Genomic DNA, 19,012 nt, shown 5'->3' with positions numbered 1-19,012 from the left:
ACTGCAGTATATGCAAAACAACCGTGGCTCCAAAGCAAACTCTGGTTGGAGTGATGTCAAGTTCAACAATTACTCCTTTTATCATTAGAAGTTATTTTACTGCTACATGAGTCCTAGAGATTGATGTTAATAGGGTTTATTTAGATTAGTGTAATTGAGATTCAGTTACACACAGGTGGTATCCATTTACTAAAACATTTAAAAAGAATATGTTTGTTTCTTTACATTTCACAAGCTTGTGCTACTTTGTGTTGATCTATTTATGTAACAACCCAATAAAAAATACATTGTAGTTGGTGGTTGTAATTAGTGTTGCGCCGATGCAATTTTTTGGCCCCGATACCGATACCTGATACCTGACTGTGCAGTATTGGCCGATACCGATACCATACCGATACCATTTGTTTGAAATTTATGTGTGTGTGTGTGTGTATATATGAAGAACTGCATACTACTTAGGGTAGTAGAACTTTTTATTGCCTACCTGGAATGGGTGACAGTAGTTGAATAAACTTGTGGCTCTCAAAGGCCAAAATAGTGCAACGTTGGTGAAATTATAACATGTATAATAGTAGTGCAACAGTAAGACAGTAAAATTACATTAATAATTGAATAATCTCTTTTAAACCTTGAGTTTTGGCTCTCAAATGCCAAAATAGTGCAACTTTCATGAACTTACATAACATGTATAATACTAGTCAGGAGAGAGAAGGCTGCGCTCAAGTGACATACAAACATCAAAATGGTATCGGTGCCCTATTTGTTGGTACTCACCGATACCGATACCACCGTTATAGTGCTGGTATCGGGGCCCCGTCCGATACTGGTATCTGTATCAGTTGTAACACTAGTTGTAATGTGACAGCATGGGAAAGGTTCAAGGAGTGTGAATACTGTCCAAATGTATCTAATCCGCATTCTTAAAAGTGCATTTTTTCCCCCAAGTACTTTTTGCAACTTTCAGTGTTCCACAGCTGAACTGTTTAAAATCAGCAACTTTAATTATTGTATTTATTTTGCCAGTGCAAGATTTGTTCCTTTTAAGTATTTAGAGGAACAGAAAGAACCACCTCTCCTTCTCTAACCCTAGCCAATGGTGTCTCCATCGGCTCCATCACCTCATTCTTTCCATAAATCTGTCTGCAGCTGCAGCTGCACCACTGCAGCGGCTCAGCGAGCCGTACTGAGCATGCTCCATGGAGCTTGTGGAAGGAGCAGAGGGGAAAGAAGGAGAGAAGGAAGGGGAGGAGAAAGGATGAAGAAAGGATGAAGAGAGCAGAATGAGTCTCGCAGTGCAGGGGTGCTTTGGCAGCCCCCGAGAAAAGGAGCTGCACGGCAGGAGTTGGGACTGACAACGCAGATGCAGCGTGACATCGGAATACAAAGGGCTGGAATTACATGTGCCTATTATCAGGAAGGAGAAGTCATTTGACGAGGTACAGAAGACCAGGAATTCAGATGGACGCAATGACACGAAACTAAAAAAAAAAAATGCTGGAGAGGTTTGGGTGCATCAAGAAAAAAAAAACAATCTCAACGTGTGGATTTAAATGATTGGTTTGTCTAGATGCGTGGATAACGTCTGAAATTTTGAGGCCTTTCATCAGTGTGGCGGAGGCTTTAAATCAGTGGGGTCATTTGTCATTTGCAGGAGCTCTCTGACAGCTTGGAGATGTACGCCTTTTATTCCCTTTTGGTCTACATCTTCTACACTGTGTTCAGGAAGGAGGAAGAGGAGGAAGCCCTGGAGGGAGCCTGTAGAGATTCCACAGATGTAAGTCTAGCCACATAATTTGCACCCTCAGGGATATTCTTCTCAGAAATTTTTGAAAACATTGATCAGGCCACAGGTTGCCATATCGGATTTTTATTGCATGTAGTAGTGCACATGTATTGGTTTGGTAACATGTGTTTCTTTTTATAAATAAGTGTGTGTGCGTGTGTGTGTGCGTGTGTGTGTGTGTGTGTGTGCGCGTGTGTGTGTGTGTGTTATTGTCTGACCCTGGAATATAATGCTGTGCACAGGAGCCAGGACCTGTTTCCATGGAAACAGGGAGCAGGAGAAAGGATGGCCACGCCCCCAGAGCAAGAAAAAAATCTTGTGCTCGATTTAGTGAATCAAGTGAGTTCATTAGAAAGAAAAACCACGCCTGTTTTAAACGAGGAGTTCCTACCAGTGCATTAAATATGTGGTGCAAATACTCTCTTATTGTATTGTTCTTGTGGCGTTTGACCAGGCAGCAGCTGCAGTGACAGCGATGAACTGAGCGATGAGGATGAGGCTGGTGCCTCGGACATCCCCGCCTGCACTCCTCTGGCGGCCTTTTTGTCTTTCAAGCAGGAGACCGAGAAGAGGAGAGCCTCCCAAGTTCCTCCGGAGGCAGCAGGGAAGGTAGCTCGGCCACAGAGCCCACTCGCTGCATCAGAATTTCACCTCCCCAGATGATAAACCTTCATGGTGTGTGTGTGTGTGTGTGTGTGTGTGCTTACACGTCATACAGTTGCCGGAGTCTCCCCTGGTGGCAGTGATGTCCCACTTGCTGAGCTTTCTGGAGCAGTACTCCCACTTCCAGCAGCTGCAGCAGCAGGCCGACCAGTACCGGGTCCAGCTGAAGAGGCACCGCGTCCAGCACCGCCGGCAAATGAAGGCCCTTCGGGCTTCCTACCGCCAGCGCATCCGAGACAAGAACAGCATCATAAGTAGCCTGGAGGAGGCCATCGGTCAGCAGCAGAGTCCCAGCCCACGGAGTGAGGGTGAGGTGTAATGGAAATGGATCGTGAAAAGAAGATGCATAAAGAGGCCATGGATTTTATTAAAAATGCTGTCTATGAGTAGAATTTTGTTTGCTAACAAATGAGAACAGGTGATAGATAAAAAATAGGTTTCCACAGAACACATTTTAAATTACATTGTGGAAAAAACGCAGCTAATTCTATCTAAATGTGCATTTTTGTTGATAAGATCACAAGTGGCAGAAGAATCAGATTGAACTTTGACTTTAAAAAAGGGACAACACTCTAATCAAACATAAATGCCACCATTCGATGTGTTGTACCAGATTATAGCTAATAATCCACATCTGATGGTCCTTGACAGGTCAAGGTAGAAAAAAAAAAGATTAGAGACATTTAAAAATCAAGGTAAGAATAGTCAGTAGATGACCATAATCTAGTTAGTGAAAATTATGCCAAAAAAGTATTGACATATTTCAACATAGATTGTGATGCATTCAAGTTGCACTTGAGCTGAAGAGGTTCACTCTCACATATCTGAGTAAGCATTTGATTCAGATGAGGGCACATCCATGAAGACTACTACTGATGCAGATGATGATGATGATGATGCAGATGATGATGATGATGATTTCAGCTAAAACAAATCTGTTGTTTCATTTTTGGGTAATTGCCATATAGTGCTTGTGTTACCTTGGCCACAGGACATCCCAGTTCTGTAGAACTGCATCCACTCTCAGCAAATACTACTTTAGCTTACCTGAATGGCTTCTCTCCTTCTAGCTGCTTAGAGAGGAGAGTTTTTTAGTACTTTTTCCAATCGGTGTTGACAGCAATGATGGTGAGGTTAAAGTCTGTACCGCAGATACATGCGTGATGGAGCTAACTGGGAGGACTGGGCTCATTATAAGTCGGTCTGCCAATGAGCTTCAGCTTATTTTAGGGGTTTTAGGGGAAACATCATTGGGACTTCTAAATCGTCTTAATGGAATGCATCCACCAGACTGTGTGACTTTTATAGCAAATGTGCTTTAAATGATTATGATTGATTGTCGTTTGTTGACAATCAACGACTATTATTGCTATCGCTGTTTTCCAGAAATGCGTGCAGAGTTCCCACTTATGGCTCGAACCATTTGCTGCAGCCATACACCATGCAAAGAGCAAAATTACGAACGAACTTACTCAAAAGAACCCTGATTAGTTACCCACTGTGAAGTGAAAGGTTGTTTTGGAAGGGTACATTTTATACAAATAATTAAATAACCAAATTGCACAACAAACAGAAAGACTGATTATGATGTATTTTTCTGTATGTGACAAACTATGTCTAAAATGTATTTGATTGTTTGTGGACATTTAGTTCAACGAATATTGCAAATGGCATAAAAGGTAGCTATAGTCACATTAGGATTGATCATGAGAGTAAATTAAGAAAGCTAATCTCTCACCTCTCTACATTTATTAACAGAAGAACATGCAACGCTGTGCAAATGAGAAGCATTTGTGGTGAAAGGCCTCAGATGTTCAGTCTGTAATAGAAAACAAGCTACAGAATTATAAAACCACAGAAGAACGCAGCGTATTCTGGTGAGAATGGGACAGTGTTATGTAGATCAGCTGCAGATGAGGTTTTGCGACTGTCACCTGTTTAAGAATATGGGACAAGCTGCCCGCACTTTTACAGAACATCTGGGCCACCAGAAGCAAAGCGAAAAAAATGATTAGATTTGCCAGATGTTTCTCAGCAGCTGCGTCGTCAAATAGACCAGGCCGACTGCGTGGCCCTGAGGGCTCTGGTTGTCCGTGCCTGCCGTGTTTCAGATGTGACGACAGGTTGCTTGTTTGACCTCAGAGCAGAAACCACAAGCAGTACTCGTACAGTGTCACTCTTTGCTCTGCAGCCTGTTAACAGGTGCATGGAAGCATATGCAGCACCCCGAATGAGCAAAAAATCTTCTCAATTCACAGATCTCACGACTCCCTTACATTACAGGATTGGGGCTGTGTCTATATAAATAAAACATCTCTGTTGGCTCTGTTTAAACTGGTGCACACGCAGCTACAAGGTCTGGCACATGCAGGGCCAGCACGTGTAAACGGCTAGAGCTAAAAATAGCCAGAGGTGCTGGTAGTTACATGGCCGTACGGTTTGTTTCCCTTTTCTTTTTAATCTGTTTTAGGTGTAACGCAAAGCACAGGTCGGAGCGATGCTGGACATCGTGAATATATACGCAGGATGCCGGCTAGTATGCGGCACGGTGGAGCTTCAGCTGCTTTCCATTCAGTTCACATTCATCAAGAGTTTAACAAATTCAATTACATTTTATTTATATAGCGCCAATTCATGAAACATGTCACCTCAAGGCACTTTCCAAAGTCAAATTAAATCAGATTATACAGATTGGGTCAGATTATACAGATTGGTGAAAACAATGTCGTATCTCAGGAAACCCAAAAGACTGTTATTTGTCCAAACTGTTTTTACCCATGATTTCAAGCTGCTGCTTTAACATTTGCAGCCCAGCTTCGGTCCTTCTGCAGCTGCAGCTTTCGCCCCTTCATATATGTTTCATTTTTCCTTCTAAAACCTCTCCACCGGGACAAACCTGACGTGCAACGTTGATCAAATGAGTCCTGGAATGAAAATAGGAGGCGACAGAGTTTTATAAATCATTGAGAGGGAGGAGAAATGATTTAAACCTTCTTTGGTGTACCGCTCCAGCTCAGGTTGGAGAACAGGATTGTTTCAAAAAGGTGTTTGGCGTTGAATTAATCCTATTTGCATCTTTAAGTTTGTGCCTTGGCATGGGAGGAAGAGCACAAGGACAGCAGTGTTAACGGCAGTGCGTGTTGGCTATGCGACATATGAAAAGAACTCAGTGGAAGTGGAGTTTCAATGGTCATAAATATTAGACTTACACGTGAGCTTTCAAGTGTTCTGTGGGAAGTGCTCGGGAAATGAAGAGACTGCATTTAGTAAACAAGTTAGATTTATTCTGACTGTGACTACAGTGTTGTGTGAAATTATTTCCTCCACTACAAACTTCTTCAGTTTTTGCTTTTCAGACACACGCAAATGTTTCAGTACGTCGATAACATTTTTATACAAGACAAATATTCTCTGACAAATCCAAACCAAGCTGGCTCCATGAGAAGAAGTAACTGCCCCCTAAATAGTAAATGGTTGTTGCACCCTTTGCAACGATGCTGCTAACGAGTGTTTGTGATATCTGCAAGTAAGTCACACTGCGAGGCGTTTTGACCCTCTCTTCTTTGCTAAATGGTTTTTATTCGGGCTTATTTGAGGATTTTCAAGTAGGAACGACCTGTATCCTGTAAAGTTACTTTATTCTGAAATCTACTGAAATTTCACTGAAATTTTCAAGCTGTATGCAAACGAAATTTCGTTCTATACGCACTGCATACAAAATGACAAATAAAGTTGTCTAAGTCTAACTCTGTTTAAGGTTGTGCTGCAGCATCTCTGTCAGATTTAAGTTCAGACTTTGACTAGGCCGCTCCAAAACCTACTCTTTTTGTGAGCCATTCAGAGGTAGACTTACACCATGTGCTTTGGATCATTGTTGCATAAAACCTGGCTGGAGCTGAAGGTCACAGACTGATAGACGGATTTTCTCCTTTAGGATTTTCTGGTAGAAAGCAGAATTTATGGTTCCATCAATTATGGCAAGTTCTCGGGGTCTTGAAGCTGAAAAGCAACCCCAGACCGTGATTTTACCACCACCATGTTTGACTGGTCGAATGATGTGCTTTTTCTTAAAAGAGATGTTTTTTGTTTGTTTTTTTTTGGTGAGGGGAGACAATACAAGACATGTTTGTTTTTGCATTGTCTCTTTATTGTTGCTGAATCATTACCACTAAACGAAGACATGGTCAGGTCTGCAGGTCTTTATACAGTATGTTGTTCTGGGTTCTGTTCTGGGTTCTGGTTGAACCACCAATGTACCTTTGGAGTAGTTTTGGTAGGCCTGACAAGGTTCACCACTGCTCCATATGTTTTCTCCCTTTGTGAATAATAGTTCTCACTGCAGTTCCAAAAGCCTTAGAAGTGGCTTTTGCAACCCTTTACATATTGATTTTTCTCCCCCCATCTGTTCTTGATTTTCTTGATATAAAGCCACGATGTTTTGCATTTTGCGGTCTCTTAGCCTCCTTCATGTTGCCAGAGAGGTGCTACTCACGTTCATTCTTGATTCAACATGTGTGGCTATAATCAGCGCTGGGGTGTGGGGAGTAAATTTGAACCAAAAATCCGATTAACCACAGTTGATTCGTGTCTCAAGATAAACGGCATTCATTTGTTGTTGATTTCCTTTCGTACGCAGGACCAGCTTGCTTTGGATAGCTATGTCCCTTAACCAATGAAGTCATCGCCTGAAAGCAGCAGTAGGGTATTTAATGTGACAAAACAATAAGTCTTTCAATGCACTTTTATTTTTTGCTTGTCGGAAAGGGACTATGGTTCAACAAAGAATATCCTTGGGATTAAAATGTTCAGAGTATTGAATGTCATTGGTCTTATTTCCTGTCTTCCAGGTGAGTCTAGCGGTGACGTAGGGACTCCATCTGGAGTCCACAGGCTGGTGGAGTCTCTGTATGGGCTGCAGGGTGAGAGGAGTAAACTGAGAGGAGAGCTCCGTCTGCTGCATTCACAGCTGGAGCAAAAAGAAAGAGACCGGCATAGCCGAATACAGGCCTTTCAGGAGCAGGTAACACGGCTAGTTTTAAATCAAAAATATATAGAGCTGCTACTGAACATGTAAACCCCGGGTTACGAAATGTGCTCCTGTCTCTTAAGCATGAATTTAAACTTATGGACTTGGCGTAGGTATTTTAAAAGTTTCCACATGGTATTTTGCACAAGTTTCAGTTCTACCTAATTTAAGCAAGAAAAATGTATCGTAGATTAAAAACATTGCTGTCTACAACGGGGTTATTTCAGATAATGTCTCGTTCTTCAGCTGATAATGGAAGGAAAAGGAGTTTGTCATTCTGTTATATCTCAACAAATGTTTAAACTCCTTTTACATTTTTAGATTGATGAACTAAAGAGCTGCATAGAGGAGCGTGAGGAGGAGCTGTTGAGACTGAGAACAGCCACTGTGAGTCCTGCAAGCTATCGACTGAGTCATTCATCAAGTGTTTGTCACTTTTCATGCAATCACTAGGGCAGCCCCACCTACAGCATTAAAAATAGCTCTGTAAATGTCAAGCAGCACCCAGCTTGTCTTGTACAGCCTTTAGGTTGCAATAATGAAAAGAAACACTCAGATTACAAAGATGAATATGAAAGGAACAGAAATGAAAACACTGTTGTCAGATACATTTTGATGAAGGTGCATGGAGAGAGAAAACAATCAAAAGTCTGTATACTTCTGATTAATTAACATTTTGATCCAGCTTAGATTTTTTTTCACACTCATAAATGCACCTCCTTCATAATTATGAAAGGCATAGCAGAACACGAAATAGCCCAGCCTTGATCCCAATAAACACTCACTATTCAGAATACAAACAGGCCAGATACTGACACATGTACCTCCAAGACATAACAGGATTTATGTTCCTCAAAATCTCCTTCAATTTCTTCTGTTTAGACCGGCCTAACACATGCTTTTCAATATGCTAGCATACGTGGTAAGATAGGGAACAGCACAGACACTATATACGTAGATGCCTCATTGCGTGCTGGAGCTCATCCTGCGTCACCGCCATATTGGATGGGTCTTTCCTACTTTTGGCTGGTGATAACTAATGAAAGCAGATTAGGATTGTATGTATGTGTGAGAGCGTAAAATTCATTTAAATGATCAATCAAACTTGTTGCTTTATTAAAATATAAACTCTATTAATTTATACATGTATTAACATGTTATACCATTTGTCTCTTTGTTAAAGAGCTTGAAAAAAGTATTTCAGCATGCAAGCACATTTTATTCATAAATTAATATGCAATTAAATATTTCTGTTTTGTGCAATAGCTTAAAAGTAAGTATGTTAGCATGAAAACATACATGTATCTATACATTAATATGCAATACCACTTGTGTGTCTTTGTTAAAGAGCATAAAACAAAGTACTTTAGCATGAACACACATGTTTTATTTTTAAGCGTGACAACATCCTGGATGATAACCACATCTCAGGGAGTTATGATTTATTTTAGTTGGGCAAAGAGCTTTCTTGATACAAATAAATGCACTGGGGGGAGTGTGAGGGGCCCATCCAAGATGGCAGCCATGCTGAAACATCAGCTCCAATGGGCAGCACCACTCCTTTATTTTTGTTAAACTGATAGTCATTTTTGCTTTCACAAACACGAAATTTCATCTCAGGTCATAGTTATTCTGTCTGATTTGAAACAACTTCTGGACAGAGCTTGTTATTAACCCTAAACATAATTTAAGTTACACAAAATTCTAATCAATCTTGAAAACCTAAGTGCATTTATTTGAACAAATAATTTATTAGTATTGCAATGTTATCACATAATAATAATAGTAGTAGCAGCAGTAGTAATACTAATAATAATAATAATAATAATAATAATAATAATAATAATAATAATAATAATAACAATAATTGTTTATACAAACAACTAAAACATTAACATATGTTAACACACTCTTCAAGTTTTTACAGTCACATTCAATAAATTAGAATATGCATTTTTTTGTACCTTCAGAAAAAAATTACATTTAAGCCGGTATTAAACATACTTTTTTATTTAGCCCCGATCTCTGTATGAAAAATGTTGCTTTTTTTTGGTCTGAGGCAATATTTTAATCTTAAATATTGTGTTTTATTAGCTGGAGGTGAAAAAAAATCATAATTAACAAAAATAAAGGCTTTAAAACATCATCGGCCTGTGTTAATCTATGTAATGTTATTGAATTGGGTTACTGAAATAAATGAACTTTTCAATAATATTGAAATGTATTCAATATATTTTCTATAACAAATTTGGGTTTTCTGCTGAATATCTGATCATCAAATGGGCTTTGTTTAAATCAACTGACTATTTTTAATCAAACCACCTCTTTATCGCTTATTTAAATTCAGGTCTAACTGTGTTCATAAGTGGGATCCAAATTTTACAAAAATTGCCAAAGTGTCAGGGGAAAAAAATTCTCTAATGACGAGTAAAACCAACAAAACACGTAGGATTTTGTTAAATTGTAAATTTTTTCTTTTAACCTCTGTCATTGCCCGAGCCCCGTCTCACGTTCCGTCTCCTCAGGGGGCCACGGACTCAGAGAAGCGAGTTCTCTGTCTGGCAGCTGAGAACGAGAGCCTGAAACAGAGCCTGGGCGTTACGCAAGGCCTCCTGCAGCAGCTCTCGTCCATCCCGTCCCAGTCCAGCACCGTGCTCATCAAGGTGAGACGCTTGACTTCAGCTCAGAGCTCGCATGGCTGCTGCTCAACCCCCCGACGTTAACACCCACCGTGAGCCGTGCGGTTGCTTTTTTACGTGGCAGGAGAACGAGAGCCTTCGAGGCAGGGTTCAGCAGCTGGAGATCTCCCTGCAGCAGCGGGCCGAGCAGCTCTCGCAGCTGGAGAGGAAGAGTGAGCAGAGGGAGTGGAGAAGAGGAGAGGAGCTGAGAAAGCGAGAAGACAGAGTGAGGGAGCTGGAGTTGGAGCTGAATAAAGAAAGAGGCAAGGAGCCAGTTGTGAAGGTAGAGCAATCGCACCGGGCTTTGGATGGATTCCACAAGGACTCAGGTGTGTTAGTGCGGTCCTGAGAAGATGTCGATCTTCCCTGCCCAGTACGTCACACAGACGGTGGAGGTGGAATCGCCAGCCACAGTGAAGCAGCTGACCAAAGCCAGGCAGAGGAACGAGGTGCTGTCTGAAAGGCTGTGCGGTCAGAATGAGAGGTGCAAGCAGCTGGAGGAGCAGATCAGGAAGTCAGATGAATACAGCTGCAACCTGCAGCACAAGGTGAGCCAAGAGACATTTTTGCTTTGATTCCAGAGGTTTGTTGGAGGACATCAGCAGAAAAAAACGGCTTCATGAAGGTTGTTTTGGTCAGTCAGAAATGAAATGCCCAGTTCACTTCACAATTATGCACTACTTGGTGTATGCCCATCAGTGTTGTAGTCAAGGCACTATGCCTCGAGTCCGAGTACAGGTTCGAGTATCCAATGTTCAAGTCCGAGTCAAGTCCAAGTCATTAAAAAAAAATCCGAGTCAAGTCCGAGTCGAGTCACTATTGATCAATGCCGCAGTGAAAATTAACGTCCGTTGTAGGAACATGCCGTGACGTGTGATGCATGACATGAAGCAGTAACATTCCATTGCACTAATAATTTAGATATTAAAATCATACACCAAATAATATTCTAATGACATATTAAAATTATAGCCTAATGATATAAAAAAAGTTGATTCTTTTTCTCAATTTCCGAGTCAGAACGATCTGAATGTAGGAGTCCGAGTCCAAGTTCGAGTCATCAGTGCTCAAGTCCAAGTCAAGTCACGAGTCTCTAAATTTAGCTAATGACTCGGACTCGAGTTCGAGTCTCGGACTTGAGTACTACAACACTGATGCCCATCACATAAAATTCGAGTAAAACACAAGTTCAACGTATAAGCAATAGAAAAATGTCAAATGGATTTGCAAGGTGCTGTACGATGTGAGCACCACTCTTTATTCTTTCCTATTAGAGTCAATGTAATGAACTCATGATCCATCCAGAGAAACAAAACAAAGCTCTTTCTTTAGGGAGATTCTTCATCATTTGCGGGCTGAAGTTAAAACACTGCAAAGCTGACAGATTTACAAACTGCTGGAACCTTCACAGATTGCGGCGTACGAGCGAGAAATCTGCAAACTCCGGGAGGAACTGCTGAAGGAGATCGGCCACTTGGAGGAGAGGAAGGAGGAGGCCGTGAGAGCCGCCGCCAGCTGTTCTGCTGAACACTTCCAGAGCCTGCAGGAGCAATTCTTCAGTGAGCTGCTTCTGTTTCAGGTAAAACGGGACGCTCCACTCAGTCAGGGAATATTTCTACAAGCTTTATTTTCTCTGTCAGCTCTGCAGAAGCGTCTAACAGCCCTCCCTCCGTCCCTGCGCTCCATGAAGACCGACTACGCCAGTCTGAGGAGTCAGGTTCGAAACTTCTCCGAGTTTTACGGCGCAGCTATCAGCGACGCCAAAAAGCAGGCGAGTCCGACCTCTAATCCCGTATTTTGGTGGCGAGAAAGATCGGATTTGCGAGATCTAAAGCCGTGTTTCTCCTTCGGCAGATTTCAGCCGCCATCAGCGAGATGTCTGAAGCCAACAGGGATCTTCTGGAGAAATACAGGAAAGAAGTGGCGCTGCGTAGGAAGTTACACGAGCAGCTGGTGGAGCTGAAAGGTGTCAGAGGGTCACATTTGGTGCACCAGTCACAGCCGAGTCCCTCCCTCACCGAGATGTCTCTCTGTTTTAGGCAACATCCGTGTGCTCTGCCGGGTCAAGCCCGTGCTGAAGGAGGACCAGCACGAGGAAGGTCAGTCTGCTGTGGTGACGACTGACCCCAACAACGAGTCCTCCCTCACTGTGCTGAGCAAGGGAAAGGATCGCAGCTTTGAGCTGGACAAGGTCTTCCAGCCGCATGCCACTCAGGACGAGGTAGTGAAAAAGACAAGTGCGTAAAGGTTATGATAACACGAGCGCCGCACCCCCACCTCACTCTTGATTCGGTGTGAACAGGTCTTCCAGGAGATCGAACCTCTTGTGACGTCTTGCATTGATGGCTACCATGTTTGCATATTTGCATACGGGCAGACAGGCTCTGGAAAAACCTACACCATGGAGGTAAGGACTAGTTTTATAGCATGGCTGCAACTACGCAGAGACTGTCATTTCCCCATGACTGAAATGTTTCAGACACCACCGCCATAGATTCCACTGCTCCCATTAAAGTGAAGGTTGTCTCTGGTAGGAAGAAATCTCCATGGAGGAATACTCCATTAGTGAGATTTGAAAGAAAACTTTCTTGTAGGGCCGAACGTAAATGGCCTAAAACCCGACTTCACGTTTATTATGAAATCTACAAATAGAGGGTGCAAAGCCATCACTCTTCACTAAAACAAAGTTCTTTGTGGAAATTATGAACAAAAACATCAACAATGCTCACGTTTTATTCACAGTTGAAAGACTCACACACCCTCCTGTTATTATACTACCGGAGCTCCACTCTATGAGGGCCTGCAATGAATTTGCCAACTTCTTTGCAGAGAAACTAAAAAAATATTAGAGGGTCAATCTGCACATGCAAACCAAATTCAGTACCAACGTTATGCTCAAACATATCAAATGTAGAGAAAATGACTACATTTCAACCATTCAAATGTAAAAGCTTACAAGAAATTATAAATCAGTTAAACTCCTCCTCCTGCTGCCTTGATATCCTACCTACAACCTTCATTAACACAGTTCAGCCTGTCATTGCATCTGACCTGATCCAAATAGTAAATTCATCACTCTCATCTGGTGTTTTACCCCAAGCTTAAAAAAAACAGCAGTTATTAAACCACTGATAAAAAAGACCAATCCGTACAAATCACATCTGCAGAACTACAGGCCAATCTCCAACCTGCCATTTATCAGTAAACTTATTGAACAATCTGGGTTTCTACAGTTAAACAGCTCCATGATGTTTCTCAGTCCGGTTTCCAGCTCACCACAGTTCTGAGACCGCCCTCGTCAAAGTGTTCAGGACATCCACATAAATACATAACCAGGCGCTAATTCGCTGGGCCTAGGCAGAATTCACACTGTTGACCATGATATATTATTAAAGCGACTGGAGAGCTGGGTCTGACTCTCTGGTACAGCCCTCAATTGGTTAAATCCTACCTAAAGAACAGGGACCTCTTTGAATCAACAGGCGTTAATAAGCCGTGTGCTTCAGCCTATTCCTTTTTCAGATACTACAGAATTTTCCATCAGTGGTGATTTTGTGATAAGGTGTACTTATGTATCTGAAATAATTTATTTAGGAACTTCTCATCAGAGTCGGACTAACCAATGAGGGGTACCAGAGAGTCCGACCCAGCTCTCCAGTCGCTTTAATAATATATCATGGTCAACAGTGTGAAATTCTGCACTGAGGCCCAACAGAATTAGCACCGTGGTTCTGTATTTATGTGGATGTCACTGAACACTTTGACGAGGGCGGTCTCAGAACTGTGGTGAGCTGGAAACCGGACTGAGAAACATCAGAGGAGCTGTTTAACTGTAGAAACCCAGATTGTTCAATAAGTTTACTGATAAATGGCACAGCCTTCTATCACCTGAATAACAAGTCCAGGATTAAAGGACTGATGTCCCAATGAGATCAAGAGAAACTCATCCATGTGTTTGGCTTTAGTTGCATTAATTACTGCAACAGTGTCTTAACAGGTCTACCCAAAAAAAATAGTCAGACAACTGCAGCTGATCCAGAATGCTGCTGATGGTGTTCTCACTAAAACCAGGTAGTTAGAGCACATCACCCCAGTTCTAAAGTCGTTACACTGGCTCCCTGTAGCTCAGAGAATAAACTTTAAAATACTTCTGTTAGTCTATAAATCACCAAACGGCTTAGCACCAAAATACATTGAAGACGTGTTGTTGCTGTATCACCCCTCTAGACCACTCAGATCTTCTGGTTCTGGTCCAGTCTGCATACCCAGAACCAAAACCAACACACATAAGCAGCATTCAGCTTCTATGCTCCACATATCTGGAACAAACTTTCAGAAAACTGCAAATTAGCCGAAACACTGAGTTCTTTTAAATGAAGACTGAAAACCCACCTGTTTAGAGCTGCTTTTAGCCCATAATAACAGGACCATTGACCAACGTATTTGATGTGTACTGATGTTTTCACTTGATAAAATTTAATGTTTAATCCCAGTCTCAAAACCAGTGACCGTTTCCATGTGTTTACGATGTTTTTATGTTATGATGTAAAGCACTTTGAACTGCCTTGCTGCTGAAACGTGCTGTACAAATAAACTCGGTCTGCCTTAAGACACTTTTGATTAAAAAGAAGTCAACAAAATGGGGGAAACTGGCTGTATCATCATGGAACATTTCAGTAACGCAACACGGCTACCTCTTTTTCATCCAGGGAAGTGTGGACAACCCAGGAATTAACCAGCGAGCTCTGAAACATCTCTTTAGCGAGATAGAAGAAAGGAAGGACATGTGGTCATACACAGTCACAGTCAGCTCTGTGGAGATCTACAATGAGGTGCTGAGGTACTGATGCTGTTTTTTTTTTTTTCTCCCCGCCTACGTAACATTTAACCCCGTTTGAACATGAATGTGTAGTTACCAAATAATTAAAAGTACAGTTTGTTTTTCAGAGACCTGCTGAGTAAGGATGGAGAAAAGTTGGATATAAAGATCAACCCAGATGGAACGGGACAGCTGCATGTACCGGGCCTCAGGGTTATAGAAGTGAGGAGCTTCCAGCACATCAAGAAGGTGATACCATCTCACACACAGACATCATATACGTAGACGCGTCATAGGGCGCAGGTTCGCACGTCAATGTCACCGCCATATTGGATGTGGCAGAAAAAAGTTGAGTTCTGTTATTGTGAACGTGGATCAGAGAAGATGCCTCATTCCTGTGCTGCATGGAAATGTATTCTGGCTGATTTCACTGCTTGTATCTGCCTTCTATAAACTAAGGCTGCACCAGTTTTGCAACATGGTGTATATATATATATATATATATATATATATATATATATATATATATATATATATATATATATATATATATATATATATATGTATGTGTGTGTGTATATATATATATATATATATATATATATATATATATATATATATATATATATATATATATATATATATATATATATATAAATATATATATATATATATAAATATATATATATATATATATTTGTGTGTGTATGTGTTATGAATATAAGGATCAATTTGTTAAATCTAAACATTGTGGTCTTCATTATTGGACAGACCTTTTGGGGGAGTATTAAAGAGGTAAAATTAATAATATGAGAAAAAAGGTCCTAGGTCAATAAAGTGAAAAAAAAAAAAACACAAAAGTGATAATGTTATGAGAAAAACATCATATCATGAGAATTAAGAGGGAACATTTCCAGAATAGTCACAGTTTGCAGAATTATTTCACTCCTGGAGTAATAGGGCCAGGTTAGATTATTTTAAATATTTTTATTCTTTAGGGAGAATAAATTCAGGAGAATGAAGCTAAAGGGATACGAAAATAAACCTGTAATATTACAAAAACAAAAATACTACGAATACAAAGTATATTCAGAGAGTAAAGTCCCTCAGTCACTTAAGTGACTGAGTAACTGCAAATTTGCCACATTAAAGATGGCGGACGCTCTGACGCATCGCAGCATAGGCAGAACCCGCCCAATGACGCGTCTATGATCTCACACTGATTTAATCACCATTCATTAAAGCGTTACTGAGGCTAATCGATTTTTTTTTATTATTATTTGTCCGGTGAAAGATTTTGGCCACAGCTCGACGGAACAGGATCACCTTCGGGACTCAGATGAACCAGCACAGCTCACGCTCCCACGCTCTGCTGTGCATCACCGTCCAGGGCACTGACCTCGCCTCTGGGACCAAAACCACCGGTCAGTCCAGCATTTTTCGCCCCCTCTCAGTGTAAACTCTCAGCAGGTTTGTCGATCAGTGCTCCCTCAGAGGCTGTGGTTTTATGGTTTCCGTGAATTCGCCCATCGTGTCCCCAGGCAAGATGAACCTGGTGGACCTGGCCGGCTCTGAGAGGGTCTGGAAGTCTGGCGCCGAGGGGGAGAGGCTGAAGGAGGCCCAGAACATCAATCGCTCCCTGCTGGCGCTCGGCGACGTCATCCAGGCTCTTCGTGGTCGGCACACTCACATCCCCTTCAGGAACTCTCGCCTCACGTACCTATTGCAGGACTCCCTGGGCAAAGGCAGCAAGACCGTCATGGTGGTGCAGGTAGGATCGACCCTTCAGCCCAGTGCTCCATCACGCACCAATCTCACGCTGATGCTGATCGTGTTGAACTCTTCCACTGAAGGTGTCTGCCCTGGAGAGCAACGTGGGCGAGACGTTATGCTCTCTGAAGTTCGCGCAGAGGGTTTGCAAGGTGGAGCTGGGTCCCGCAGCCAGGAAGATCGAATCTGGTGGAGGACAGTGGGACTGAGGGCCTTGAACGCACCAGGGAGTTCTACTACAGCGGCTGGCAAAAGCATCCGCACTGCAAAAAGGGAACTAAAAGTAAGTCATGCTTTCTAGAAATTAGTGTATTTGTCCTTGGTTTGAGCAGGTAAATAAGATAATCAGCCAATGGAATAAGATTCTTGCACTTAAAATAGGAGCAACTAATCTCCATCATCTTATTTCAAGCGCAGTATATCTAATGATCTTATTTTAGGGGTCAAAATACTCATTCCATTGGCAGATCATCTTATTTATCTGCTCAAATCAAGGACAAATACACTAATTTCAAGAAGGTTAGACTTACTTTTAGTTCCTTTTTTGCAGTGCACACCCCCCTCAACCTTTCCGCGTTGTGTGATGCTGCAACCATAAATTTGTATGTTTTATTAGGGTTTTATTTGATAGAGCAGCATAAAGATGTGCATGGCTGCGAAGTGGGCCATAAAAAGCTAACTTTGTTTACACATGAACTGTGAAATGTGGGGCATTCATGCGTATCCACTTGAAAATGATGCACTACTTTGTGTTGTTCTGTCACATAATGCCCCCATATGTTAAATTTTTGTGGCTCCAATCTGAAGAAAAAAAAAACCCCAAGGGGTGTGACTCCATTTCCACGGCCCCGTCACCTTTTACCCTACAAGCCAGCATCAACGCTGTAGCGTCAACAGGACCGGCTGCAAAACCCGATCAAGGGCTAAAATCCGTGGAGGTGTGCAAGTTTGAGGTCGTGTGTGGAATCTCCGCGCCACGATCAGTGATAACCCTTTATGATTAACCTGCATGCAGTCAGGGATATTTATTCTGCCTCTCCGAGGGCCAACACATCCTCTTGACTCTCAGCTGAAAAAAACCTGTTGTTGATAAATCCCAACCTCAGCGAGCATCACACTGTTTAGAGCTGGTGAACTCTGATTTAGAGCCACAATGTCCAGCGCTTTAGTTTATGCACCCATTACCACCCATCCTGTTACAAATGCCTGTAGTTTGTGAGCGTCGTTGCCGATGTGGCATTTATTTGGCAGGTTGGAATGTGTAGAACCAGCTAAACTATGAGCTGCAGGTGCGTTTAAGAACCACCTTTATGTTGTTTTTTTTTGGGAATTTTCAAAGAGCAGTGACTGAATGCTTAGATTTGCCTTGGATCGTTTGCCTTTGGAGATGAGAACGGGGGGGTTTTGAGGGGAGCCGGTGGCCTTGTATGTAATGAACCGTGCACTAACTCCTGATGGAGATGATGTGGGCCTAAGCAGATCTATAGAAGATGCACTTTATCGTCAAGGAGGAGCATTTCAGTTTTCAACAGAGGCAACTAGTGAAGGTTTCACAAAAGACCGCTCATTTATTGTTCAGTACGTGTTCCATCGGTTTTTCATGCACTGACTCGAACTTTGGTTGTGGATCTAACGTAGCAAAACATTATGTAGCAGTTTCTATCAGGAGGCTTTAGAGGTCTTTCTATGGTAGTGAATCTTCAGGTAATTTTATGAATAAATGTGTAATCAAAGTGTCTTTTGCTTTCTTGTGTTCAAAACTGAAAAACGGGGAGGGGGAAATGGAGTTTTTTGTTTTAAGTTATTATTGATGTGCCAGTGTAGTTTTTTTTTTTAGTATTAACATTCTCATCTTATTGTTTATAATAGTCTGTCTCATCAAAAACTTGTAACACATAGCGACAATAAAGATTCTTGATTATTTTTGAACACAGGTTCTAACACCTGATATAATTCCTGAATAAGATTTCCTGATTTTTTTTTCTTTTCTAAATCAGTTTTACCATGTATAAAAAATATATATATTTTTAAAATTAAATTTCTACAGGAGTCAGGCTTTAAATATGGAACGTGCAAAAACCATAAGGAAGAATGGACACATAGACAAAGTGATGGATGATCGAGTTCAGTTATGACTTCTCTGGATGAATGGACACAGATGAGAGAAGAAATAGAAAAATAGATAACGGACAGATAGAGAAATGGATGAATAGACAGACAAATGGCCAGATGCATGAACAAATGCACACGGACACAGATCGATAGTCAGATAA

At 41.6% G+C, this 19,012-nt stretch overlaps 1 protein-coding gene across 2 annotated transcripts in view; it reads left to right on the top strand.

Annotated features, from left to right (window-relative positions):
• The first annotated feature begins 1,183 nt into the window (after window positions 1-1,183).
• The window catches only part of si:ch211-257p13.3 (kinesin-like protein KIFC3), a 22,541-nt gene continuing 4,712 nt past the window's right edge, over window positions 1,184-19,012 (top strand). The window contains exons 1-20 of one of the 2 annotated variants that reach the window (XR_004928418.1): window positions 1,184-1,436; window positions 1,652-1,774; window positions 2,026-2,122; window positions 2,238-2,392; window positions 2,502-2,754; window positions 7,294-7,466; window positions 7,794-7,859; window positions 9,998-10,135; window positions 10,236-10,433; window positions 10,525-10,698; window positions 11,562-11,709; window positions 11,791-11,921; window positions 12,005-12,116; window positions 12,190-12,371; window positions 12,453-12,557; window positions 14,860-14,990; window positions 15,098-15,218; window positions 16,264-16,393; window positions 16,511-16,740; window positions 16,823-17,022. Coding sequence is in view for 1 of the 2 variants with exons in the window: in XM_036129120.1 (XP_035985013.1) it covers window positions 1,673-1,774; window positions 2,026-2,122; window positions 2,238-2,392; window positions 2,502-2,754; window positions 7,294-7,466; window positions 7,794-7,859; window positions 9,998-10,135; window positions 10,236-10,433; window positions 10,525-10,698; window positions 11,562-11,709; window positions 11,791-11,921; window positions 12,005-12,116; window positions 12,190-12,371; window positions 12,453-12,557; window positions 14,860-14,990; window positions 15,098-15,218; window positions 16,264-16,393; window positions 16,511-16,740; window positions 16,823-16,948 (2,772 nt within the window). In the remaining variant the exon portion in view is untranslated. Of the gene's footprint in view, window positions 1,437-1,651; window positions 1,775-2,025; window positions 2,123-2,237; window positions 2,393-2,501; window positions 2,755-7,293; window positions 7,467-7,793; window positions 7,860-9,997; window positions 10,136-10,235; window positions 10,434-10,524; window positions 10,699-11,561; window positions 11,710-11,790; window positions 11,922-12,004; window positions 12,117-12,189; window positions 12,372-12,452; window positions 12,558-14,859; window positions 14,991-15,097; window positions 15,219-16,263; window positions 16,394-16,510; window positions 16,741-16,822; window positions 17,069-19,012 lie in introns of those variants that run through there. The other variant, XM_036129120.1, reaches the window with a different exon arrangement.

The sequence above is a fragment of the Fundulus heteroclitus genome, unplaced genomic scaffold, assembly GCF_011125445.2.
Source record: "Fundulus heteroclitus isolate FHET01 unplaced genomic scaffold, MU-UCD_Fhet_4.1 scaffold_140, whole genome shotgun sequence".
Lineage (NCBI taxonomy): Eukaryota > Metazoa > Chordata > Actinopteri > Cyprinodontiformes > Fundulidae > Fundulus > Fundulus heteroclitus.
This window is presented reverse-complemented; position numbering and strand designations above follow the sequence as displayed.